This window comes from Sus scrofa, chromosome 15 (genome assembly GCF_054392235.1).
Source record: "Sus scrofa isolate SSC_HxYL_T2T_F1_AM1 chromosome 15, Sscrofa_HxYL_maternal_Yorkshire_Landrace_v2.0, whole genome shotgun sequence".
In the NCBI taxonomy this organism is placed as follows: domain Eukaryota; kingdom Metazoa; phylum Chordata; class Mammalia; order Artiodactyla; family Suidae; genus Sus; species Sus scrofa.
This window is the reverse complement of record NC_139397.1, coordinates 130,695,644-130,722,453: the sequence shown is the minus strand read 5'-3', so window position 1 is coordinate 130,722,453 and position 26,810 is coordinate 130,695,644. Positions and strand designations below refer to the sequence as shown.

General features: G+C 39.9%; 1 protein-coding gene across 13 annotated transcripts in view; it reads right to left on the bottom strand.

Moving 5' to 3' along the window:
• The window catches only part of SPAG16 (sperm associated antigen 16), a 959,311-nt gene that overhangs the window by 418,465 nt on the left and 514,036 nt on the right, over window positions 1-26,810 (bottom strand). For 3 of the 13 annotated variants that reach the window (XM_084999014.1, XM_084999012.1, XM_084999013.1), the window contains one exon: window positions 8,588-10,458. The exons of the other annotated variants lie outside the window; for them this stretch is intronic. In XM_084999014.1, coding sequence (XP_084855140.1) covers window positions 10,422-10,458 — 37 coding nt within the window. In that variant the 3' untranslated portion in view covers window positions 8,588-10,421. Of the gene's footprint in view, window positions 1-8,587; window positions 10,459-26,810 lie in introns of those variants that run through there. 13 annotated transcript variants of the gene reach the window in all.

The window sequence follows — 26,810 nt, the reverse complement described above, 5'->3', positions numbered from 1 at the left end:
CAGCAATAATAGAACTCCATATATTGTGAGCAATTTACTATGTGGGATCCGAGTGGTGTCTGTGACCTACACCACAGCTCAGGCAATGCTGGTTCCTTAACCCACTGAGCCAGGCCAGAGATTAAACCTGCATCCCCATGGATACTAGTTGGGCTCCTCACCGCTGAGCAATAATGGGAATTTCCAGCATATCACTTCTGAGAGGAATTTACAAAATAATGCAATTGCCATCTTTTTTTTTTTTTTTTGTCTTTTGTCTCTTTAGGGCTGCACCCAAGGCATATGGAGGTTCCCAGGCTAGGGGTCCAATCCAAGCTATAGCTGCCGGCCTACACCACAGGCACAGCAACGCCAGATCCAAGCCACCTCTGTGACCTATACCACAGCTCATGGCAACACCAGATCCTTAACCCACTGAGGGAGGCCATGGGTCGAACCTGCAACCTCATGGTTCCTAGTCGGACTCATTTCTGCTGCGCCATGACGGAAACTCCACAGAAGAATGAAATTGCCATCGTTAGTTCTCTTTCTCCCTCCTTCTCTCTCACTGTCTTTTTGTCTCTCATTTTTATATACTCCAGATTTTTTTCTAGCCTATTGTGGTGGATTTTTCCTCTCTCCACCAAAGATCCATTCTGGAATTTATCAGCGTTTTCTTTTTTTAAGGTATTCACAGGTTAATTTTGTTTTCTGCTCTAGATTACTGAGAATGATGATGCTTTTATTTATTTACTTGTTGGTTTATATTCTGTCTTATATAATTATAAACGTCTTTGAGAGTGGTTTTCTTATCATCACCTGCAGTTTAATATGTAGTATTGTTTTGTTTTGGCTTTTTTTTTGTCTTTTGTCTTTTTGTTGTTGTTGTTGTTGCTATTTCTTGGGCCGCTCCCGCAGCATATGGAGGCTCCCAGGCTAGGGGTTGAATCGGAGCTGTAGCCACCGGCCTACGCCAGAGCCACAGCAACGCTGGATCCGAGCCGCGTCTGCAACCTACACCACAGCTCACAGCAACGCCGGATCGTTAACCCACTGAGCAAGGGCAGGGACCGAACCCGCAACCTCATGGTTCCTAGTCGGATTGGTTAACCACTGCGCCACGACGGGAACTCCTATGTAGTATTGCTATGTCTCTTCATTGATCAAAAAGTCTATAATTACTTTTTTCTTTTTTGTCTTTTTGTTTTTTGAGGCCCATACCCATGGCAAATGGAGGTTCCTAGCCTAGGGTCTAATGGGAGCTGTTGCTGCCAGCCTACACCATATCCGAGCCACGTCTTAGACTGCTATCATAGCTCATGGCAACACCAGCTCTTCAGCCCACTGAGTGAGTCCAGGGATTGAACCCACAGCCTCATGGCTCCTAGTCTGATTCGTTTCTTGTGTGCCACAGCGGCAACTCCTATAATTACCTTTTAAAATTCTCTTAGACCTATTTTAGGAATATATTATGAAAGTCTCATATGATTAAATATTTTAGTTAACATTTTGTTATTAATTTCTAGTTTTCTGTCGGCAGGACTGAGAATGTGTCATGCGATTTCTAATGTTTAAAATTCTTTTGATATTAACATTGCCCTAGGATATTATCATTTTATTAACTTCCTAATTGTCCCAAAAGTATTTGAAAATAGTATATTCCACTCATTTTTAGGGGAGAAAGTTTTATATTTATATGCATCTCTTTCTTATTATATCTACAAATTTTAGTGTCTACAAATTTTTATCTATTTTTGATTTGTTGAAGACTTAGAATATTATTATGTGCACATCATTATTGTTATGATGTCCCTTTGTACAGATGTTGCTCTGTTTGTTTGCTTTTTAGGGCCGTACCCACAGCATATGTAAATTCCCAGACTAGGGGCTGAATCAGAGCTACAACTGCCGGCCTACATCACAGCCGCGGCAACACAAGATCCAAGCTGCGTCTGCGACATACACCATAGCACATGACAATGCAGGATCTTTAACCCACTGAGGGAGGCCAGGGATTGAACCTGCATCCTCATGGATACTAGTCGGGCTTGTTACTGATGAGCCATGACAGGAACACTACTTTCTCTGTTTTAATATCTATCTCTGCTACCTGATGCTTGGTGGCAGTTACAAAGGGAGACAATGTCATGCAGACCTTAGTCTAAGTCCCTAGAGCCTGAATGAATGGATTCAATTCCCAGCTTTTCCAACTGCTGAATGCATTTATTGAAGTATTTCTTTATTGTTTTTGCTGACCAAAGTTTATTTTTAATTCAATTTATTAAAACAAAAACAGCAGTTCCCATTGTGGCTCAATGGTTAAGGAAGCTGACTAGTATCCATGAGGCTGTAGGTTCAATCTCCGGCCTTGCTCAGCGGGTTAAGGATCCGGCATTGCTGTGAGTTGTGGTGTAGGTCACAGACGTGGCTCTGATTCTGTGTTGCTGTGGTGGTGATATAGGCCAGCAGCTATAGCTCTGATTGAGCTCCTACCCTGGGAACCTCCATATGCCATGGGTGCAGCCCTAAAAAAAGGACAAAAGACAAAACAAACAAACAAACAAACAAAAAACAACAAAAAAAACCAGTTCTAAAAATATTTTGGAATATTTTAAAATAGGAAATGCTAGCTATTTCTAAATGGGGGACAAAATACTGTAATTCCAAGGTACTGAAAATTCTCTACACACTTCAGTATTGGTCCTTAAAGTCAGTGTAACACACATTTATTAGATTTAACATAATAGGGAAAAATATGCCTGTTATTGTCATGAACAATCTCTATTCACTAATGAATAGAATCTCCATATTCATTAATCCTCATTATTCATTCTGATTTTATTGCAAAATGTAATATTTATTTATTCCCTCATGTTCAATGTTGTAAATGTAGTTTGCCATAGATTGACAATGAAGCACCAAAGGATGGTTTTCATTCATTTCATACTTTTAAGTTATGCTAGAATTTTAAGCTATTAATTTATTTGAAATTTTCAAATTATAAGTATCCTTAAGTGCTCATACATAAAAATAAGAGTTCAGCTACAGCGAAAAATATACCCATCTCAATTCACCTTTTATTTCTCTGTACATTTTTACACATCCTTGCCAAACTAAACTTCCAAAGCAATAGCTTTAATCATGGCATTTCTTTGCTTTTAAGCTTTTATTTTCATTGCCTTCTGAATGAAACATAGAAGCAATTATTATCATCTGGCTCTATCTTCTACCCAAACTCTCCAAATAGCCTACATACCCATAAAATAGGATTCTCTTCAGTTCTGTTCCCTCATTCTTTGTATTATACTTATGCTATAATTTCCAGCTGAGCTTTTCTTCTCATTATTGCCAACTATAAAAATGCTACTTAACCTCCAAAGTCCATCTTAAAAGTTATTATTAATCCTTGCCCAGCTCCCTGGGTTGAATGCAGATCATAAACTACCTTGTGTAACAGAAATTTACATGTATGTCATATCAGTCTCCAAATTCCTTGAGGGCCTAGTCTTCTACCTGTTTTTGTCCTACAGTACTTGGGATAATGCTTTTCTTATGGGTAGCAGGTTGCGTATTAAATCCATTGACTCCAGTTAAAATGTAAAACTCTAGCACAGGGGTGTGACTTCAAAAATGGCAGAGCAGGCAGCTCCACATACCTTTCTTTTCATAAAAACATTGAAAAACACACAGAAACAGTTACAACCAACATTGTCAGTACTCTAGAATAAACAGGCAAATGTGTACCGTAACCACGAAGATGCCGAACTAAGAAAAAGGCAACTAAAAATGGTAGGAAGAAGTTGAGACATTATTTTGTACTAATGATGCAGTAGTTATGATTGAAAAGGTACTCTCAATATACTCAGATTGAGAATATCAACAAATTAATTTTTCTTGGAGTTCCTGTTGTGGTGCAGCAGAAATGAATCTGACTAGTAACCGTGAGGTTGACAGTTCAATCCCTGGTCTCACTCAGTGGGTTAAGGATCTGGCATTGCTGTGAGCTGCAGTGCAGGCTGCAGACAAGGCTCAGATCCCAAGTTGCTGTGACTGTGGTGTAGTCGGGCAGCTGTAGCTTTGATTTGACCCCTAGCCTGGGACCCTCCATATGCTGCTGCTGTGGCCCTATAAAGCAAAAAAATATTATTTTTTTCTTGAAAATTTATTTTCAAATGTGTTAAAATCACGTCTTCAAATAATAAACTAAATAAGCTCAGGGAAAAGAATACTTAAACTGTTAGCTAGCTGACTAGGATCACTCTGTTGATTACATTTAAGCTGATATAAAAAATGAAATATATACCACATATGCCAATTTGTTAATATACACACTATCTATCACTATCATTAAAAACAACCTAATCACTTTCTTGGGATCAAAACAAGTTTGGCATTAATATGATTAGTGTAGGAAAACTGTAGTCATGCTTAATGAAAATTAGGCTTGTTCTGTCAGTGTTATGAGCAAAAGGGATAATTATGTAAACTTAAAGAATAAACGTACTCTACTATAGGCCCACTTAGCACACACATTTTTTAAACATAGATTCTATATGATGACCACATGCGTACACATATTATATGAATTGTTTGGGTTCATGCATATAGTTGGAAGGAGTTCTACCACATATTTCTATGAGGCCAGGATGCCTGTTTTCCTAAAACACTACACCTGTAGATCCTATTAAGCAAGAGGTTGCCCAGGCATTTTTATCAGTGGTGTACTCTTATGAATTCTTAGCGTTTATCTGACTCTCATCATTTCAGTACTATGCCTTTTTTTTTTTTTAACTGTTAAATAACTATAAGCCGATTGGTTAAAGTGTGTTTTTTCCTCCAAATTTTACCCACACTCAGTTCATTAAACTGTGACACTTGAGTTCAGGGTTTCAGGTCTTAGGAATTAACTACCTGGCATCTTCTACTGCCACCAGATTTAAAGTTAAAAAAAAAAAAAAAGGTAAAATCTGCAAGAGCCAATTGGCCATAATCTGAATTAAGAATCATTAAAAATAAATAAATAAATAAGGCTACCCACTGAACCAAGGAGAAGGTTCAGACTCCAAGACTGGCCTCCCAGCTCTTTATCCTCTTGTCAGAATGCTTTACATTCTCACCACATCTCCTTCTCTCTACACTCAGTTTTGCACCACCCCACTGCCATGGTAGATCTTGTTTCCGTTAAAATAGCTCCTGATTTTCTTTCTCTGGAGCTTTTTTCTTCTCTTTTTAAAGCTTACTTCAAATGCTACCACTGTAGTCAAGTCTCCCATTATTTCTCTAGAGTTGTTCTTCTGAAACCTTTCTATAAAGGTTGTGTGTATATTATCTGATTCTCTGAAAGAATATGATTTGTATTTGCCTCAACTAAAATATGAGCACTTCAAGGGAGAGGGAACTTAGCAAAAAAAAAAAAAAAGTGGCACTAAATAAAATATGCAGTATGCCCAAAAGTTAGAATAAAGCTCTGCAACGTACAAAACACTTTTATATTCATTATTTCATTTGTTTTTCTCAAGGAGATATTTTAACTCCCATTTCACAAAGTGGGGATGATATTCATAGAAAACAAGAAATATATCTAATGTCAAGCATCCAGTAACACCAGATGAAGCCAGGATTTAAATCTAAGACTTTTGATTCAAATTCATAGTTTAAATAACTTGGATAGGGACGAGAAATGAAGTAAAAGTTACTTAAATCACTGTCCAAGGATATAGGATTTGATTTCAGTTCTTCTAAATCTAAGCCCTATAAATTTTCTAAACTATCAGCAAAAGCCTGATACTAAAGGCTTAAAAGAAAATATTTGGTATTTTGAAACTGTAAATCAATGGATTTAGCTGTGTGGACAGCTTCATATGTTGGATATTATAGAAATAGACTACCTTTACACATTGAAATGCATTAATAATTAGTCATTAAACAAATCCATCATTGATATGCCATAAAAGGAAGCATAACACCTGTAAACACCTATTATCATTTAAAGTAATGCTGTTGTTCTTCAAGTCCCATAAAATTGGCCTAAATGTAGTATACACAGCAATTATGCAAAGAGCCTCATGTGTAATAAAATATGCACAAAGTCAATAAAACACTATACTCCTACAATCTATATTTAACACAAAATTAAGATGATAGCTCTAATAAATATAAAAAGTTATGACATCTTAATTTATAATTATCTCACTTTAGTTTTCAGTAAAATCAGAGCAGAGGTTAAGGTAAAATTTATATCTTAGTTCTTTTTACAAAAGCTTATATCTAAGTATTTTATTAAGTCTAGAAGTTTTTCTGTATTAAACTATTTAAAATTGAACTTAGAGTTACAAATAAAAAAATGACTCCCCTCCCCAAATAGCTAGGTAATATTGGGATTTTTAAATTCTTATAATTTATTTCTTCTGTGTGTATAAAATGTCTATTTTTTGATCTCTATTTTGAAATTTTTTATTTACCTCCGATATTTGAGAGGTTTTATTGGGTGAAATTCAAAGTGACAGAAAACCAATTCTCTAATGGATACCTGAGGAGAGAGAAATGGATTTGCTGATGCCGTATTTTATGAGTTCAACTTAAAGAAGGTGCTGATGGGAGATTTTGTCACACAGAATACAGTCTAAGTTGAAGGAGAGGTAGGGTCTAACACAGCTTTTATGTTCTTAGAGTGGAGTATAAGAAAGACTAGCTATATTAGGCATACTGAATGACATAACAGATTCTAAAGTAAAAATTACAAGAATAAGGAAGACTACTTGAATTTACATGTGGAAATGGTAGCACTGAATTGAGTTAAGCTATTCAAATGTTGAAAGTTCCTGAGAACCTCCTGCTGAACACTCTTAAATTTCCTGTTCAAAAGGTGAGAGCTGACTCTTATTTCCCTGAGCTTCATGTGACCTGCACAAGCTGTAAGCAGCTTGGAACCAGAAGGAAGCTGAAGGAAATGATCGCTCAGGTGTGAATTTCATCTTTCTCCTCATGCTTCTCTTAGTGAATAGAGGAACAGAGGTGTCTGTACTAGGTCATAAACCATATCAATCAAGATGAAATACCAAGACTGAATAGGTAAAAGTAGAGGGAAAAATAATCAAGAAAGCAGCCAAGAAGCACTTAATGAAATTAATTCAAAAACTGTATGGAGTCTGAAAAAGGCAATATTATTTTTGATAATGGCTATTTCTCCAACTATTAAAAAATGTATATTATAGAAGACTTGAATGATATGTGAAGATGTATCAAAAAAAAATAAAAACCAGAGAGCTCAGAAAAAAATTATTTGTAACATTTCAGTACACTTAAGAAAATTATTTTTCTTTCATGCTCTCAGCTGTTCTTGTGTTAATATTTTTCTCAAAAGGATTATATTGTGTGTGTATATATATATATACACACACAGATTCACTTCTGCTTTTATATGTAATCTGATGTTAAGGGCATTTTTCTTGTTATGAAAAAAATAATGTTTTTATATTTTTTCCTTTTTTTTTTCTTTTTGCAGCTGCACCCACAACACATAGAAATACCCAGGCTAGGGGTTGAATCAGAGGGGCAGCTGCCGGCCTATGCCAAAGTCATGGCAACACCAGATCCAAGCTGCATCTGTGACCTATGCCACAGTTTGTGGCAATGCCATATCCTTACCCCAATGAGTGAGGCCAGGGATCCACCCCACATCCCTACAGATATTATGTTGGGTCCTTAAGCTGCTGAGTCACAAAAGGAACTCTTGTGTAAATATCTGTAACTCTTTAATTCATTAACATTTTTGGTTTCTCAGTAAAATTAGAATTTAACTTGTATTTTTTTTCCATTCACTAATTATATAAATTCATTTAATTATAAGTTTTAAATATATGTTTATATGCTCAGCTTATTGTATATTTGAAATAGACCAATTTCTTTTCTATTGCTTCCCACTAAGAAATAATTTTTGTCATTTTTCTTACATCTTACTTTGCCTGCAAATTTTTAAAATCAATTTTGCTTTATCAAATTACAAAGAGAGTTCATGGGGTTAAGACTTCTAGACATAAGAGTAATAGTAGATTCTTTATATTATATCTGATTTTATGGGATATATTTATTTAAAGTTTCAGCATTAAGAAAGATAATTGTCAGTGAGTTTGAAGAAGACAATTCTAGTTAAGAAACATTTTCTCTATTACTTTTTTTTGTAAAGTAATTACTTTTTTTTAAAAGTCTATTACTTTTTTTTTAAAATCAGGAAAACATACTGGATTTTACCCATTCTTTCTGGCAAATATGAAAATGAATACATTGTTTCTTTCATTTATCATGTTTTCTTAACAAATTCTGTATTAATCTAATTTTAGTCTTGCTAGTTGATAATAATTATTCATAAAAGTGATGCATTTTTTTTAATGGTTGCAGCCATGGCATAGGGAAGTTCCCTGGCCAGGGACCGAATCTAAGCCACAGTTGCAACCTATGCCCACAGCCAGATGTTTTGGCTGGGGATTGAACCCACACCTCTGCAGTGACACGAGCCACTATAGTTGGATTTGAAAGGCCAGCAGAAGGAAAATCCCCCTCGTCCGGACTCGGAAGAGGTGACACCCCAAATCACTCACGAGAAGCGGTCTTGATGCAAACAGCAAGAGGATTTTTATTCCAAGCACACTGGGGCCCACCGTCCTACGCCACGCAGGGCTAGAGGACTGCAGCCCCGAGTGCGGAGTCGGGACAGCTTTTATGGGGTTCACAACAAAGCCCGCGCTTCACAAACCAATCATTTTAAAACATCGAGAGCCCGTGCTTCGTGGACCAATTAATTTAAATTGTTTTGGAGTTACATATTTGTGCCTGTTCCTGGGCAGGGGAGACATGTTGTCGCCAAGATATATTTATCAGAATTTTCAACATTTTATGGCGCAACCGATCTTACTGGGGTCGGTTTAGGGATTAACTTCTCCTCCTTTTATCTTTTGCAAGCAGCTTTACAGAAGCCAAACAAGCAGTTAGGAACCCTTTCCCTGTTATCTCAAGTAGTTTCAAGAAGTTTCATGCCTAGAGGCACGTACTCAGGGGCCTGTTTTTCCCTTCTGCATAGTTTAAAACAGCAAGAAGTATGATCTTTTACCTATAGGGAACAGAGTCTGGAATTCGAGGGCATTTAGGGCTTTTTATTAACTTCCTGGGTTCTGGGAGGGTTAGGTTGCATTTTCATCCTTTCATTCCCCACTTCTTCTCTTGTTAATAGTTCTGATCTTAGAACTGGGAAGGCTAAAGGTCAGTTTCTCCTTGGCCGGGAAGGCCTTGGTACTGTTGTCTAAGTACCATGATCTGGACTGCATTCACTCGTTCTCTAACAAAGGCAACAAACCTATTAATTAAGCAAGGCCCAACTGTTCAGTGGGGACTGATCCAGAGGTTGTATTGAAATCAGAGGGATTAGGAGATGGCCTCTGTTCTTGGATTGGAGATCCTTGTTCGGCTAATACCTTATTCGGTCCTACAGCAACCGGAGGTTCCATCTGAGTTTCTATTCTGAGGCGAATAGTTAGAATAGATCCTTCTCCTCCCCATGAGCCTCTATAGTACACTACTCCCCAAGACATACCGTTTATCCACTTTTGAATATTTTCTTGTTTTCCTTTTTCAGTGAAACTTATTTTCAGGTAATCTAGGTCTGACGGGGAGCAGCTTATTTGCCTATTTTGTGTCTGTCTCTGCCAATCTTTCCATTTCTCATGGCCGTAATTAAATTGATTATAACTAGCATAATTGTTAACAAAAGAGAAACTTACCCTATCTTGCCGAGAGGTTGGCCATTTCCAATACCCATCATTAGAGGTTACACAGCTCCATTTCTTGCAAAAGAAATCCCTGGGATTTCCACAATATTTTTCATTATTTGGGGGTCCTGGACAAACATAAAACCCGTAAGCACGGAGTATATCGGGGGGTGTGGACATGGTGTTAAGATCAGGGATTACCAATCGAAGGCAGACATGTAGCTCAGGCCACCAGGTCCCTAAGGGAGCTTCCCTTTGAGTGCTGTTAATAGTAATACCTGTACTGGAATCAGTAAGTAGCCAGGTGAGGGATAAGGGTTTATGGGAGGTTGGGCTGTCCACAAGGCGTTTACTATTAGCTTGAGTGGTTATTGATAGAGTAAGGAACCAAGCGATGGAGGCGAAGCTTAAGGGGGTTCTCAGTCTTTTCAGCTCTCCACTCCAAGTCAGGAGGTGGCGCCGGCTTGACGTGGGACGCATGGATCCAGGTGGAGATTCCTTCGACTTTCACAGCTGTTGGTGTGGTCAGAAGTACAAGATAAGGGCCCTTCCACCGGGTCTCGAGGTTTCCCGCACGGTGGCGCCTAACATAGACTGAATCTCCAACTTGGAAGCGATGTGGAACTTGCAAGTCTCCTTCTCCTGAGTAAGCCTCTCGGAGCTGTTTCCACGCTCGCTGCCTCACCCACTCGAGTGCCTTGAGCCTAGAGAACAGAGGCTGGGAAAACAGCACATCAGCACTATGTACAGAGGCAATTTCTGCCAAGGGGGGGGGCCCCCATAGAGCAATTCATAGGGGGTCAGCCCAAACTGTCCAGGGGTGTTCCTAATCCTGAAAAGCACAAAGGGCAGGAGAGTTATCCAATCATTAACGCCAGTCTCTGTGGTCAATTTGGTAAGGGTCTCTTTAATGGTTCTATTCATCCTCTCTACCTGTCCTGAGCTTTGGGGTCTGTAAGCACAATGCAGTTTCCAATCAATCCCCAATATCTTGGCCAGTCCCTGACTTACCTGGGCAACAGAAGCTGGACCATCATCTGACCCTATTACCTTAGGTATTCCAAATCTTGGAAAAATTTCCTCCAATATTTTCTTAGCCACCATGGTTGAAGTCTCTTTCTTAGTAGGATAAGCCTCTACCCATCCTGAAAAGGTGTCTACAAAAACCAATAGATATTTGTTTCCATATTTAGCTGGCTTTACCTCAGTGAAGTCCACTTCCCAGTGAGCGCCTGGGTGGCTTCCCCTTAGTCTCTTTCCCAGAGGCATTCTGGAAGGATTAGCATTAACCAGCTGGCAGGGCACACAATGTTTGACCACCGAGTCAGCCACTCCTGGTAGTCTCAGAACATGATAAGGGGATGTTCTGACCAACTGCTGCAGATGTTTAGCTCCTAGGTGGGTTAGACGATGCATCTGTTGGACATACTCTAACCCTTCTTTGTGGGGCAGGATCTCCTTCCCATCTGAGGTATAGCAGGTCCCCTCCGGGGTCTCAGAGAACCGGTCTATCTTTTTTATCTCTTGCCAGTCTTCTAGGGTGTACTGTCATCCGGGTTCTGGGGCTTTGGGCGTTTCTATTATAGGCAGAAGTTTAACACCCTGGGCTGCCTGCTTGGCGACCTGGTCGGCCATCTGGTTTCCTTTCGAGATGAGATCTTTGGCTTTCTGATGCCCAAGGCAATGTATAATGGCTAGCCTTTTTGGCAAATGTAAGGCCTCCAACAAGCTTAGAATTTCTTCTTTGTTCTTGACTTCCCTCCCTGCTGAGGTAAGCAACCCCCTTTGTTTATAGATGGCCCCGTGCACGTGCACAGTCGCAAAGGCATACCTGCTATCCGTATAAATGTTTATTGATTTCCCTTCGGCCAGCTTGTGTGAGGGCCACGAGCTCAGCCTTTTGTGCTGAAGTCCCTTCCGGCAGGCTGCTGGCCAAGATCATGCGGGTCCCGTCCACCACCGCAGCCCCAGCCATCCTCTTACCTTCCACCACATAGCTGCTCCCATCAGTGAACCAGGTCAGCACTTCTCCAGTCAGCGGTATGTCTGTAAGGTCCTTGCGGACCCAAGTCTCCTCAATCAATAGTTGATGGCAATCATGAGTCACTGGTTCATCAGTCTCTTCAGGCAGAAGAGTGGCAGGGTTGAGAGTGGCTGGTGGAGCGAACGCGATCCTCTCTGTGAGAAGCAGGCTTTGATAGTGGGTCATGCGGGCGTTGGTCATCCATTGGTCTGGGGGCTATTATAGTTATATTCTGTCCCAAAGTCAATTTGTCAGCGTCCTTGACCAGTATGGCCATGGCTGCAATAGTCTTCAGGCATACAGGCCAACCACTGGCTACAGGATCGAGCTTCTTTGACAGGTAGGCAACAGGTCTCCTCCATGGTCCTAGGGTTTGGGTTAAAACTCCCCGGAGGAGCCTCTTGGGTTTCCAACGGCCCTGCTACCTGCCCAAGCTCCCAGGGGATGCTCTAGTGGATCAGCTGCATAGGACTGCCAGCTCCAGGCAGGACCCCCTGCAGCCCAGAAAAGCTGCAACAAGCCTGGCTGAATTGGGAAAAGATCTCAGACGGTTTTTCTGAGTCGGGCTGTCCTGGGGAGGACCCTCTTGGGTCTCCAAGGGCCCTGCTACCCGCCCAAGCCCCCAGGGGGTGCCCCATTCCCGTGAAATAACTGCTCAGCACCACCAGCCCCCTGGAAGAGCCCCTGCAGCCCAGAAAAGCTGCAACAAGCTTGGCCAGACTGTGAAAAGATCCGCCTACATTCTCAGGCTGTCCTTCTGGGTTGGGCTGCCCTAGGGAAGAGCCTCTTAGGTTCTCAGTGACCCAGATAGCTGCTCCAGCCCCCAGGGGGTGATGCACCCCTAAAAAGCAGCTGCCCAACACCGCCAACCCCCTGCAAGAACCCCACAGCCTAAAAACACCAGAGCAAGCTCTGCATGACCAACTGAAATCTGCTACCATCGTGGGGTGGACCTCCCAGTCCTGTGTGCCCTCAGGAAGTCCTCCTTTGCTTCAAAGAAACACTGTTAGCCCCATCAACACTCCAGAAAAGCCACACTGCCTCAAAAAAGATTGACCAACAACGCCAGCCCTCAGGAAATATTCCACGGCAGTGACAAGGCAAACACTGCCTGATAACGGAGAGTACAACTCCCTCAGGAGAAAGAAAACAACAAGCAAGATGAAGAAGCTGAGAAACCACCCCCAGTCAAACCAACAGGAGAACTCACCTAAAACAGTCAACAATGAAACAGATCTCTACAGTCAGACAGACCTGGAGTTCAAAAGAGAAATAGTGAAAATACTGAAGGAATTAAGAGAAGATATGAACAGTAATGCAGATACCCTCAGAAAGGAACTAGAAAAGATAAGGAGGAGCCAAGAAAAACTAGAACATTCATTTGCAGAGATGCAAACTGAACTAGGGGCAGTAAAAACCAGAATGAATAATGCAGAAGAATGAATCAGTGATATGGAAGATAGAATAATGGAAATCACTCAATCCGGTCAACAGACAGAAAACCGAATCAAAAAACAGGAAAGCAATATAAGAGACCTATGGGATAATATAAAGCGGGCCAATCTACACATAATAGGAATTCCAGAAGGAGTAGAAAAAGATAAGGGGATGGAAAATATATTTGAAGAGATTATCGCTGGAAACTTCCCAAAACTAAAGGATACTGGATTCAAGATACAAGAAGCAAAGAGGGCCCCAAACAAACTGAACCCAAACAGACCCACACCAAGACACATCATAATAAAAATGGCAAAAGTTAGTGATAAAGAGAGGATCCTAAAGGCAGCAAGAGAAAAACAGAATGTTACCTACAAGGGAACCCCCATAAGAATATCAGCTGATTTCTCTACAGAAACACTACAGGCCAGGAGGGAATGGCAAGAGATATTTAAAGTGCTCAAAGGAAAAAATATGCAACCTAGAATACTCTATCCAGCAAGAATATCATTTAAAATAGAAGGGGAAATAAAAATTTTTCCCAACAAACAAAAACTTAAAGAATACAGCAACACAAAACCTAGGTTAAAGGAAATATTGAAAGGGCTTCTCTAAACCAAAAAGAAAGGAAGGAAAGGGAAGAAAAAAGAAAAGAAAAGAAAAAAAAAAAAAGAAGAAGAAGAGGAAGAACTAGGACTGAGGAAACCGCAATCAGAGAGCAGTCACTCAAATAAGCCAGCATACAGATTTAATCATGAACATGCTTCAAACAAAATAAAATTAAAAAGAAAAAAATAAAAAAGAGTCATCAAAACCATAAAATGTGGGCAAGGGATGTTAGGAGGTAAATAACCCTTTTTGTTTGTATGTATGTCTCTCTTCTTAATTTTAATATAGTAATGAAGTGTTTGAACTTACAGAACCATCAGGCTAAAACACACAATTATGGGAAGGGGTTAGCATACTTAAAAAACAGGGCAACCACAAGCCAAAACCAAATATTGCATTTGCAAAAAATGAAAAAAAAAATACACTCAAGCAGATAATAACAGGAGACCATCCAACCAAAAAAAAAAAAAAAAAAAAAAAAAAAAAAAAAAAAGAAAGGAAGAATGGAGAACCATAGAATCAACTGGAACACGAGGTTCAAATGGCAATAAATAATCATCTATCAATTATCACCTTAAATGTCAATGGGCTGAATGCCCCAATCAAAAGACACAGAGTGGCTGAGTGGATTAAAAGGCAAAAACCTTCAATATGCTGCCTACAAGAAACTCACCTTAGGACAAAAGATACATATAGATTGAAAGTGAAAGGGTGGGGAAAAATATTTCATGCCAATAGACATGACAGAAAAGCAGGAGTCGCAACGCTCATATCAGACAAAATAGACTTTAAAACAAAAGACATAAAGAAAGACAAAGGACACTATTTAATGATTAAGGGATCAATCCAAGGAGAGGATGTTACTATCATCAACATATATGCCCCAAATATAGGAGCACCCAGATACATACAACAAATATTAACAGACATAAAGGGAGATATTGATGAGAATACAATCATAGTAGGAGACCTTAATACCCCCCTCACATCAATGGACAGATCCTCTAGACAGAAAACCAATAAAGCAACAGAGATCCTAAAGGAAACAATAGAAAAGTTAGACTTAATTGATATCTTCAGGACACTACATCCAAAAAAAGCAGAATACACATTCTTCTCAAATGCTCATGGAACATTCTCAAGAATCGACCACATATTGTATTGGGACATAAAGCGAATCTCAATAAATTTAGGAGCGTAGAAATTATCTCAAGTATCTTCTCTGACCACAATGCCATGAAATTAGAAATCAACCATGGGAAAAGCAAAGAGAAAAAACCTACTCCATGGAGACTAAACAACATGCTACTAAAAAACCAATGGGTCAATGAGGAAATCAAGAAGGAAATTAAAAACTACCTTGAAACAAATGATAATGAAGACACAACCTCTCAAAATCTATGGGATGCTGCGAAAGCAGTGCTCAGAGGGAAATTTATAGCAATACAAGCCTTTCTCAAAAAAGAAGAAAGATCCCAAATTGACAACTTAACCCTCCACCTAAACGAATTGGAAAAAGAAGAACAAAAAAGTCCTAAAGTCAGCAGAAGGAAGGAAATTATAAAGATCAAAGAAGAAATCAATAAAATAGAGACTCAAAAAACAATAGAGAAAATTAATAAAACCAAGAGCTGGTTCTTTGAAAAGGTGAACAAAATTGACAAACCCCTGGCCAGACTCACTAAAAAGAGGAGAGAAAGAACCCAAATCACCAAAATTAGAAATGAAAAAGGAGAAATCACAATGGATACAGCAGAAATACAAAAAACCATAAGAGAATACTATGAACAACTGTATGGCAACAAGTTTAACAATCTGGAAGAAATGGACAATTTTCTAGAATCTTACAGCCTGCCAAAACTGAATCAAAAAGAAACAGACCAACTGAACAGACCGATCACTAGAAATGAAATTGAAGAGGTCATAAAATCACTCCCTACAAATAAAAGTCCAGGACCAGATGGCTTCACAGGTGAATTCTATCAAACATATAAAGAGGAATTGGTGCCCATCCTCCTTAAATTCTTTCAAAAGGTTGAAGAAGAAGGAATACTCCCAAAGACATTCTATGAGGCCACCATCACCCTCATTCCAAAACCAGACAGAGATACCACCAAAAGAGAAAACTATCGCCCAATATCATTGATGAATATAGATGCAAAAATTCTCAACAAAATCTTAGCCAACCGAATCCAACAACATACCAAAAAAATTATACACCATGACCAGGTTGGGTTCATCCCAGGTTCACAAGGATGGTTCAACACACGCAAATCAATCAGCACCATACACCACATTAACCAAAAAAAAGTCAAAAATCATATGATCATCTCAATAGACGCAGAAAAAGCATTTGACAAAGTTCAACATCCATTCATGATCAAGACCCTCGCCAAAGTGGGTATAGAGGGAACATTCCTGAATATAATCAAAGCCATTTATGATAAACCCACAGCAAATATAATCCTCAATGGGGAAAAACTGAAAGCCTTCTCACTCAAATCTGGAACAAGACAGGGATGCCCACTCTCACCACTGCTCTTCAACATCGTTTTGGAAGTCTTAGCCACAGCAATTAGACAAACAAAAGAAATAAAAGGCATCCATATAGGAAGAGAAGAGATCAAACTGTCACTGTATGCAGAGGACATGATACTATACCTAGAAAACCCTAAGGACTCAACCCCAAAACTACTTGAACTGATTAATAAATTCAGCAAAGTAGCAGGATATAAGATGAACATTCAGAAGTCAGTTGCATTTCTGTATACCAGCAATGAAACATTAGAAAAGGAATACAAAAATACGATACCTTTTAAAATTGTACCTCACAAAATCAAATACCTCGTAATACACCTGACCAAGGAGGTAAAGGACCTATATGCCGAGAACTATAAAACTTCAATTAAAGAAATCAAAGAAGATGTAAAGAAATGGAAAGATATTCCATGTTCCTGGATTGCAAAAATCAATATTTTGAAAATGGCCATACTACCCAAAGCCATCTACAGATTCAATGCAATCCCTATCAAATTACCCATGACAGTTTTCACAGAACTAGAACAAACAATCCAAACATTTATATGGAACAACAAAAGACCCGGAATCGCCAAAGCAATCCTAAGAAACAAAAACCAAGCAGGAGGCATAACTCTCCCAGACTTCAAGAAATACTACAAAGCCACAGTCATCAAAACAGTGTGGTACTGGTATCAAAACAGACAGACAGACCAATGGAACAGAATAGAGAATCCGGAAATAAACCCTGACACCTATGGTCAATTAATCTTTGACAAGGGAGGCAAGAACATAAAATGGGAAAAAGAAACTCTATTCAGCAAGCATTGCTGGGAAACCTGGACAGCTGCATGCAAAGCAATGAAACTAGAACACACCCTCACACCATGCACAAAAATAAACTCCAAATGGCTGAAAGACTTAAATATACGACAGGACACCATCAAACTCCTAGAAGAAAACATAGGCAAAACACTCTCTGACATCAACATCATGAATATTTTCTCAGGTCAGTCTCCCAAAGCAATAGAAATTAGAGCAAAAATAAACCCATGGGACCTCATCAAACTGAAAAGCTTTTGCACAGCAAAGGAAACCCAAAAGAAAACAAAAAGACAACTTACAGAGTGGGAGAAAATAGTTTTAAATGATGCAACTGATAAGGGCTTAATCTCTAGAATATATAAACAACTTATACAACTCAACAGCAAAAAAAACAATCAATCAATGGAAAAATGGGCAAAAGACCTGAATAGACATTTCTCCAAAGAAGATATACAGATGGCCAACAAACACATGAAAAAATGCTCAACATCGCTGATTATAAGAGAAATGCAAATCAAAACTACCATGAGATACCACCTCATACCAGTCAGAATGGCCATCATTAATAAATCCACAAATAACAAGTGCTGGAGGGGCTGTGGAGAAAAGGGAACCCTCCTGCACGGTAGGTGGGAATGTAAACTGGTACAGCCACTATGGAGAAGAGTTTGGAGATACCTTAGAAATCTATACATAGAACTTCCATATGACCCCACAATCCCACTCTTGGGCATCTATCCAGACAAAGCTCTACTTAAAAGAGACACATGCACCCGCATGTTCATTGCAGCACTATTCACAATAGCCAGGACATGGAAACAATCCAAATGTCCATCGACAGAGGATTGGATTCGGAAGAAGTGGTATATATACACAATGGAATACTACTCAGCCGTAAAAAAGGATGACATAATGCCATTTGCAGCAACATGGATGGAACTAGAGAATCTCATCCTGAGTGAAATGAGCCAGAAAGACAAAGGCAAATACCATATGATATCACTTATAACTGGAATCTAATATCCAGCACAAATGAACATCTCCTCAGAAAAGAAAATCATGGACTTGGAGAAGAGACTTGTGGTTGCCTGATGGGAGGGGGAGGGAGTGGGAGGGATCGGGAGCTTGGGCTTATCAGACACAACCTAAAATAGATTTACAAGGAGATCCTGCTGAATAGCATTGAGAACTGTCTAGATACTCATGTTGCAACAGAAGAAAAGGTGGGGGAAAACCTGTAATTGTAATGTATACATGTAAGGATAACCTGACCCCCTTGCTGTACAGTGGGAAAATAAAACAAACAAACAAACAAACAAAAAACTTCCCCAGGCTACTCCCTTACACTCATCCACATAAAGGGTAAAGGGTTTAGTTACATCAGGGAGGGCCAGAGCAGGTGCGCTCAGCAGGGCCTTTTTGATAGCATCAAATGCCTTCTGGTGCTCAGGATTCCAGGAGAACTCCCCTTTTTCTTTGGTTAGTGGGTAGAGTGGGGCTGCTAAGGTCGCAAACCCCGGGATCCACAGTCTGCAAAACCCAGCTGTCCCCAAAAACTCTCTCACTTGCTTGGCTGTGGTTGGGGTCGGTATCTGGGCTACAGTTCTCTTCCGTGCCTCCGTCAGCCATCGCTGCCCGTCCCGCAGACTGTACCCCAAGTATGTTACTTCTCTCCTGCAAATCTGGGCCTTTTTAGCTGAGGCTCGGTAGCCTAGGTCAGACAATTCTAGTAGTAGTGCCTTTGTACCTTCTAATCAGTCTTGTTTGGTGTCTCCCGCTAGAAGCAGGTCATCCACGTACTGGAGGAGGGTCACCTGGGGGTGTTGGATCCTGAAGTTGGCCAGATCTTTATCTTCTTCCAGAGCTAGGACCTTCGGTCCTTTGTTTCCCTTCTTGGGGCAGTCCCTTGCCCAGTGTCCTTTTTCTTTACAATACGCACACTGGTCTTTGTCGAGTGGGGTCCTATTGCCCAGGTTCCCTGACTGTCTAGGGCCTGACCTAATTTTCCTAAAATCTCTCTCTCTCTCTCCCTGCTGCTCTTCCCTTCAACCACTGCAGCCAAGATCTTAGTCAAATTCTTCTCTTGCCATCTATAACGTCTTTCCTCCCTTTCCTCTCTCTCCTTTTCTTTTCTCTGTTCCTTCTCCTCTTTTGTCTCCCTTCTGTAATACACCTTCTCTGCCTCTTTCACTAGATCACGTAACTCAGCCTCCTGTAACCCTTCCAGTCTCTGACGTTTCTTTCTGATATCCAGAGCCGCCTGTCCTACGAAGGCCAGGGCCATTGAGGCTTTCTGGGCCTCTGAGGTAGGATCAAAAGGGGTGAACCGCCTAAAGGCTTCCATGAGCCTCTCAAGAAATACCGAGGGAGGTTCGTTCGGTCCCTGCATCACCTCTCTTAGCCAAATTTGTGGGTCGTCTTGAGGCACCCCGGAGACCCGCCACCAGAGCCTGGCGATAGATTTTCAAGCTCTCCCTACCTTCAGCTGTGTTGTAGTCCCAACTGGGGCGAGTCAAGGGAAATTCCATGTCAATCTCATTTTGCAACTGCGTGGGTCGCCCGTTGGCCCCAGGAACTTTTTTTTTTTTTTTTTTAGCCTCTAACAGAATTCTCTCTCGCTCCTCGGTTGTGGAGAGTGTCTGCAGCAGTTGTTGACAATCATCCCAAGTAGGCTGGTGAGAGAACATAAGGGATTCCCCCAACCCCGTGAGGCATTGGGGATCCTCCGAGAAAGGGGGATGGTTAGATTTTTCAATTATAAAGATTTGCAGAAGAAAAGGGCCAATACTGGAGGGGCTGCAATTGGCCCCCCGGCATGGGAGGGCCATAGGTGCGCAGCGGTAATGTCACGATCTCATCTGTCCGCTCCGGGGTGGCGCCCCTCCAGCTCCGAGTCCCAGCAGCAGGTCCCTCCGCCGCCGGAGCTCCAGGAGGGGCAGAGGGTCCCCTTGCAGCACCCTGTGCCAGATAAGGGAGTGGGGGTGGGGGAACAGGTTGGGGTTCCGGCCAAGTCGGCAGCTCCTCAATCTCGGGGTAGATACGAGGAGAGGGCTTGACTTTTTTTGGCCGAGTGTTTGTTTTTCTCTCCAAGAGCCAGAACTCGGGGACCTGGCTTTCTTGGTTTATTTAGCCATGGTTTAATCCATGGCGGAGGATCTTCTGCCAAATCTTGCCATGTAAGGATATAGGGCTCCTGATCAGGATGAGAGCCGGGTCCAGTCTGAAAAATAATTGCTTTAACAGCCAGGATAATCTCAGAATTAAAGGTCCCTTCTTAACCTGAACTGACAAATTATGAGCCCTGGATTTAACTTCAGTCCAAATGGTTGAGAGTCAAACTAAGGGGGGGGGGGGGTCGTCACCGTCTGTCCCATATTAAAACTGGGGACAAGGACGCATAAGACAAAGACACACGAAACAGAAACCAACAGATCCAGACACACGCGACCCGTCCGCGCCTTCCACAAGCAGGCAAAAGAGTCAGACGGCCGCGGAGGGGGAAGCTTTCGCTTCAACAACAGAACTCGGTCCTCTGACCGACAGAAGGAGACCACCAGGCACCTGGCTCTCCCCACCTCCCGGGGCGTCCCCCAGGGCGGCAGCCTGTGATCCTCCTAGCACGTCTACTGATCACAGTCCCCCAGTCCTTACGGTCTGGGAGGACAGCTGCAAACCGAAAGCGCGCATCCCAGAAAACAAACACTCAGAACAGAGACGCCGGCCGGCACGCACACACACATTCCAAAGGGGATCCCTTTACCTCCAAGTCGGTTCTCGGGTGTGAGGGGTGGTCGCGGGGTTTCCCGGCCAACGCACCAAATGAAAGGCCAGCAGAAGGAAAATCCCCCTCGTCCGGACTCGGAAGAGGCGACACCCCAAATCACTCACGAGAAGCGGTCTTGATGCAAACAGCAAGAGGATTTTTATTCCAAGCACACTGGGGCCCACAGTCGTAAGCCACGCAGGGGTAGAGGACTGCAGCCCCGAGTGCGGAGTCGGGACAGCTTTTATGGGGTTCACAACAAAGCCCGCGCTTCACAAACCAATCATTTTAAAACATCGAGAGCCCGTGCTTCGTGGACCAATTAATTTAAATTGTTTTGGAGTTACATGTTTGTGCCTGTTCCTGGGCAGGGGAGACATGTTGTCGCCAAGATATATTTATCAGAATTTTCAACATTTTATGGCGCAACCGATCTTACTGGGGTCGGTTTAGGGATTAACTTCTCCTCCTTTTATCTTTTGCAAGCAGCTTTACAGAAGCCAAACAAGCAGTTAGGAACCCTTTCCCTGTTATCTCAAGTAGTTTCAAGAAGTTTCATGCCTAGAGGCACGTACTCAGGGGCCTGTTTTTCCCTTCTGCATAGTTTAAAACAGCAAGAAGTATGATCTTTTACCTATAGGGAACAGAGTCTGGAATTCGAGGGCATTTAGGGCTTTTTATTAACTTCCTGGGTTCTGGGAGGGTTAGGTTGCACATTTTTAATGGTGGTAATGGTTACTTACCATCTATATTGTAAGGGTACAGTTCAATAGAATACATTCATATTGTTATATAACCATGTCTCCAAAACTCTTTCCATCTTACAAAACTGAAACTCTATAGCCATTAAACAACCCCTAAATTCCCCCCTCCTCAACGCCTTGGCATCCACCATTGTACTTACTGTCTCTATGAATTTGACTACTCTAGGACCTCATTTAAGTAGAATCACACAGCACTTACCTTTTTGTAACTGGTTTATTTCACTTAGCATAACATCTGTGAGTTTTAGGCATGCTATTAAATATGTCAGAATTTCATTCTAAGATTGAATAATATTCTATTTTAGGTATACACTACATTTTGTTTATCCAGTCATCCATCAATTGACATATTGGTTGCCTCCACCTTTTTGGCTGTGTGAATAATTCTGCTATGAATGTGGGTATACAAATATCTCTTTGGGACCCTGTTTTTTATTCCCTTAGTATATACCCAGAAGTAGAATTGCTACATCAGATAAAATTCTATTTTTAACTTTTAGAGGAACCAACATACTGTTTTCTATAGCAGCTACATCATTTTATTTTTCCATCAATGCATAAAGGTTCCAATTTCTTCAAATCTTTGCCAACATCTATTTTTTTTTTTTGTTTTTTGATTATGGCCATTCTCAAGGAAGGAGGTGATATCTCACTGTGGTTCTGGTTTTTATTCCCTTAATATTGAGAGACATAAGCATATTTTCATGTTTTTTGGCTATGCGTACATCTTCTGTGGAGAAATATCTATACAAGTCCTCTGCCCCCCTTTTTTTTTCTTTTTTTATTAGATCATTTGGTTTTACTTATTGGGTTGTAGGAAAGTTCTATAAAACATAATCTGAATGTAACCCCTATCAGACATGTGATTTCCAAATGTTTTCTTCTATTCCATAGGCTGCCTGTTCAGCCTATTGGTTGTGTCCATTGATGTACAAAGTTTTTCATTTTAATGAGATCAAATTTATCTATTTTTACTTTTGGTGATGATGCAATCAATATCATATCCAAGAAATCATTGCCAAATCCAATGTCATGAAGTTTTCCTCTAGGTTTTTTTCCTAAGATTTTTATAGTTTTAGCTGCTATACTTATGTCTTTGATTCATTTTGAGTTAATTTTTATATATGGTATAAGCTAAGGGTCCAGCTTTATTCTTTTGCATGTGGATATCTAGTTTCCTAAACATTTGCTGAAAAGAATGGTCTTAACATCCTAGTAAAAAATTTATTTGACCATATATGTGAGAATTTACTTGTGGTCTCTTTATTCTATTCCATTGTCCTACTATGTTTGTCTTTATGCCAGTAATACACTGCTTTGATTACTCTATCTTTGTAATAAGTCAATTTATTATTTTATCATAAAATATATTTCTCAAAATCAAACTATCTTGCATTCCTCGAATAAATATTATTTAGCCATACTTCATTATTGTAACATTTTTAGACTGAATTCACTAAAATTTTATTCATGGTTTTTAAGTATATATTCATAAACAATATATGTATGTTTATGCATATGTGTATGTATGTGCTTTATGTATTGTGTTTTGTTGACTATTTTCAGGCAGGTTTTTTTCTTTTTCTTTTAGGGCCACACCCGCAGCATATGGAGGTTCCCAGGCTAGGGGTCGAATGAGAGCCACAGCTGCAGGCTGATGCCACAGCCACAGCAATTCCAGATGCAAACCGCATCTGTGACCTACACCACAGCTCATGGCAATGCCAGAGTCTTAACCCACTGACAAGGCCAGGGATGGAACCCACAACTTAATGGTTCCTAGGTGGATTTGTTTCCGCAGCACCTCAACAGGAACTCCTCGAACAATTTTTTGAGTGAATTTTTATAAGTAACATGAAATTTTACTATTTATGAATCAATCAAGTTAGTTCTGAATAAAATTTACTATAATTTAGCAATATCTGTCAAAAAAAGAAAAATATTTTCTGTGATGGAAGTTTTCATTTACAATGTTTTATCTTATGAAAGTAATTGGGCAATGATTCTTATTTATGGAGGTTTTGGTCATAATAGTGAAAAAACAAAATTAACCCAATTAATCTTCACCAAAGGAAGGTCTATACTGAAGGAGATGGCTAAGAACAGTTTCTGGAATATGTTACCTGGAATCCATCACAGGCCCCCACCACATGGTGCCAAGATGTAGGTCTTGCACAAATGCCTTCCTGTTTTGCATCTCAGTTTTCTTATGAATAAAATATGGATATTAAAAAGCATTATATTTCATGTAGTTCTTGTGAGAATTTAATCAATTAATAAATATAAAATATTTATATAAATAGCTAGTATATAGAAATTATGTACCTCAACTACAATAAAATTAAATTAGAAATCAATGACAAGGAATTCTCATTATGGAACAGAAGAAATGAATCTGACTAGTACCCATGAGGATGTAGGTTTTATCCCTGTTCTTGCTCAGTGGATTAAGGATCTGACATTGCCGTGAGCTGTAGCGTAGGTCACAGATGCAGCTTAGATCCTGCATTGCTGTGACTGCTGTGGTGTAGGCTAGTACCTGTAGTTCCAATTTGATTTGACCCCTAGACTGCAAACTTTCATGTGCTTCAGGTGTGGCTCTAAAAAGCCAAAAAAAAAAAAAAAAAAAGAAGAAGAAGAAAGAAAAGAAATCAATGGCAAAATGAAATTTGAGAATTTAAAAAATATGTGAAAATTAAGCAACATACATGTAAATATTTAATAGGCCAAATAAGAAACCACAAGAGATATTAGAAAATATTTTGAGATGGATGAAATTGAAAACATAGCATACAAATATTTACTGGATACAGCTAAAGTAGTGCTCAGCAGGAAATTTATAATTGTAGATGCTTATATTTAAAAAGAGGATGTCAAACTAGCAATCTTAGTTTCCATCTTAAGACACTGAAAGAAGAGTAAATTAAACCTTAAGCAAGTAGAAGACAGGAAGTAATAAAGATTAGAATGTAAATTAATGAAATATAGGACATTAAAATAATAGAAAAATCAATAAAACCAAAAGCAGTTCTTCTGAAAAGATCAACAAAACTGACAAATATTTAGTTAGTCTAACCAAAGAAAAAAAAGAAGATTTGAATTATTAAAATCAGAAATAAAAGAGAATACATCATTACCAATATTATAGAATTTTTTTTAAAAAAAGGATTATGAGGAAACCCTATGATAAACAGTATGACAACAAATTAGATAATGTAAATTAAATGGGCAAATTTCGGGAGTTCCCGTCGTGGCGCAGTGGTTAACGAATCCGACTAGGAACCATGAGGTTGCGGGTTCGGTCCCTGCCCTTGCCCAGTGGGTTAACGATCCGGTGTTGCCGTGAGCTGTGGTGTAGGTTGCAGACGCGGCTTGGATCCTGCATTGCTGTGGCTCTGGCGTAGGCCGGTGGCTACAGCTCCGATTGGACCCCTAGCCTGGGAACCTCCATATGCTGCGGGAGCGGCCCAAGAAATAGCAACAACAACAACAACAAAAAAGACAAAAGACAGAAAAAATAAAATAAAATAAAATAAATAAATGGGCAAATTTCTAGAAAGACACAAACTATTGAAATTGACCCAAGAAGAAAACGAAAATCTGAATGGACATATACTGAGTAAAGAGACTGAAATGGTGCATTTCAGCTAAGGCCACCATAAATAGACTGGGTGACTTAAATAACAGATATTTATTTTATTTTTCACAGTGCTATTGGCTATAAGATCCAAGATCAAGGTATTATCAAGTTTGGTTTTTTTTGAAGCTTTCTTCCTTGGTTTGCAAGTGCCCATCTTCTTACTGTCTTCACATGACTCTCTATTTAAATTTTTTTTTTTTTTTTTGTCTTTTTAGGGCTGCACCCCCAGCATATGGAAGTTCCCAGGCTAGGGGTGGAATCAGAAATGCAGCTGCCAGCCTAGACCACAGCTACAGCAACATGGGATCTGAGAAGTTCCCAGGCTAGGGGTGGAATCAGAGATGCAGCTGCCAGCCTATACCACAGCTCATGGCAACACTGGATCCTTAACCCACTGAGTGAGACCAGGGATTGAACCCACGTCCTCATGGATAATAGTTGGGTTTGTTGTCACTAAGCCACTACAGGAACTCTGACCTCTCTATTTTTAGATTACATGCTCTTATATGTAGAAAATCCTATGAAATCTATAGAAAAACTATAAAACTAATAAACAAGTTCAGCAAGGTTGCAGGATACAAGATCAATATATGAAAAATCAATTGGATTTCTAGATAATAGAAATGAATATCCCTCCACCCAGTTAAGAAAATGATTCCCTTTAAAATAATGTTAACAATCATAAAATGCCTAGGAAATGAATTTAACAAAATAATTTAATATCCTGTACCCTGAAAATTCTAAAACAGTCTTTGAAAAAATTAAATATATAAAGAAGGGAAGAGTATATATGTTCTTAGATCAGAAGACTAAAATTTTTAAGATGATAATACTACCCAATTGTTCTACAGATCCAATATAAAAACAGTGGATTTTTTTTTTCAAAATTGAGAAACTGATTAATTCTTTCCACCTCCTCCAGACTTCCTGCCAATTCCAATATGAACAGGGATGGAGTCAAGCAGACCTTCTGAGTTTTTCCAGTTTAGAAATGAGGGGAAAGGCCTTGTGGTTTGTGCCATGTATGTCCGCATGGGCAGGGTGTAGACAGAAGCTCAGGGGGAGCTGGTATCAGGAAGGAAATATTTGTCTCTAGGTCTGGTAGTCAGTTTTGTCCAGGCCCAGGGAAAGATGATTCAAAGCATTTTCTCTGATTGGTAGTCCTTTGGATCATCCCTGGATGATAGACCATAGGTGATGTTCTTAGAGTATATTCATGCATTAAGAGAGCTACTCTATCAAACTTATCATTGCATCCATCATAAAAATATTAAGAGCCTCATCTAATGAACCTGCTTACATTCTCTAATGAAATCATCAGTTAAATCTCCCTTAATACTAATAATATCATTGTCTTTTTTCCTTAATTGCTTGGTTTATGTGCATCTCAAACATTCTCAATTATACAAATGAAAAGAAAAATGTCCTTTGCTTGGCTGTTTGGAAGCTTAAAACTGAAAATGTGACTCAGCATTAGTGAATCAGTTATTAC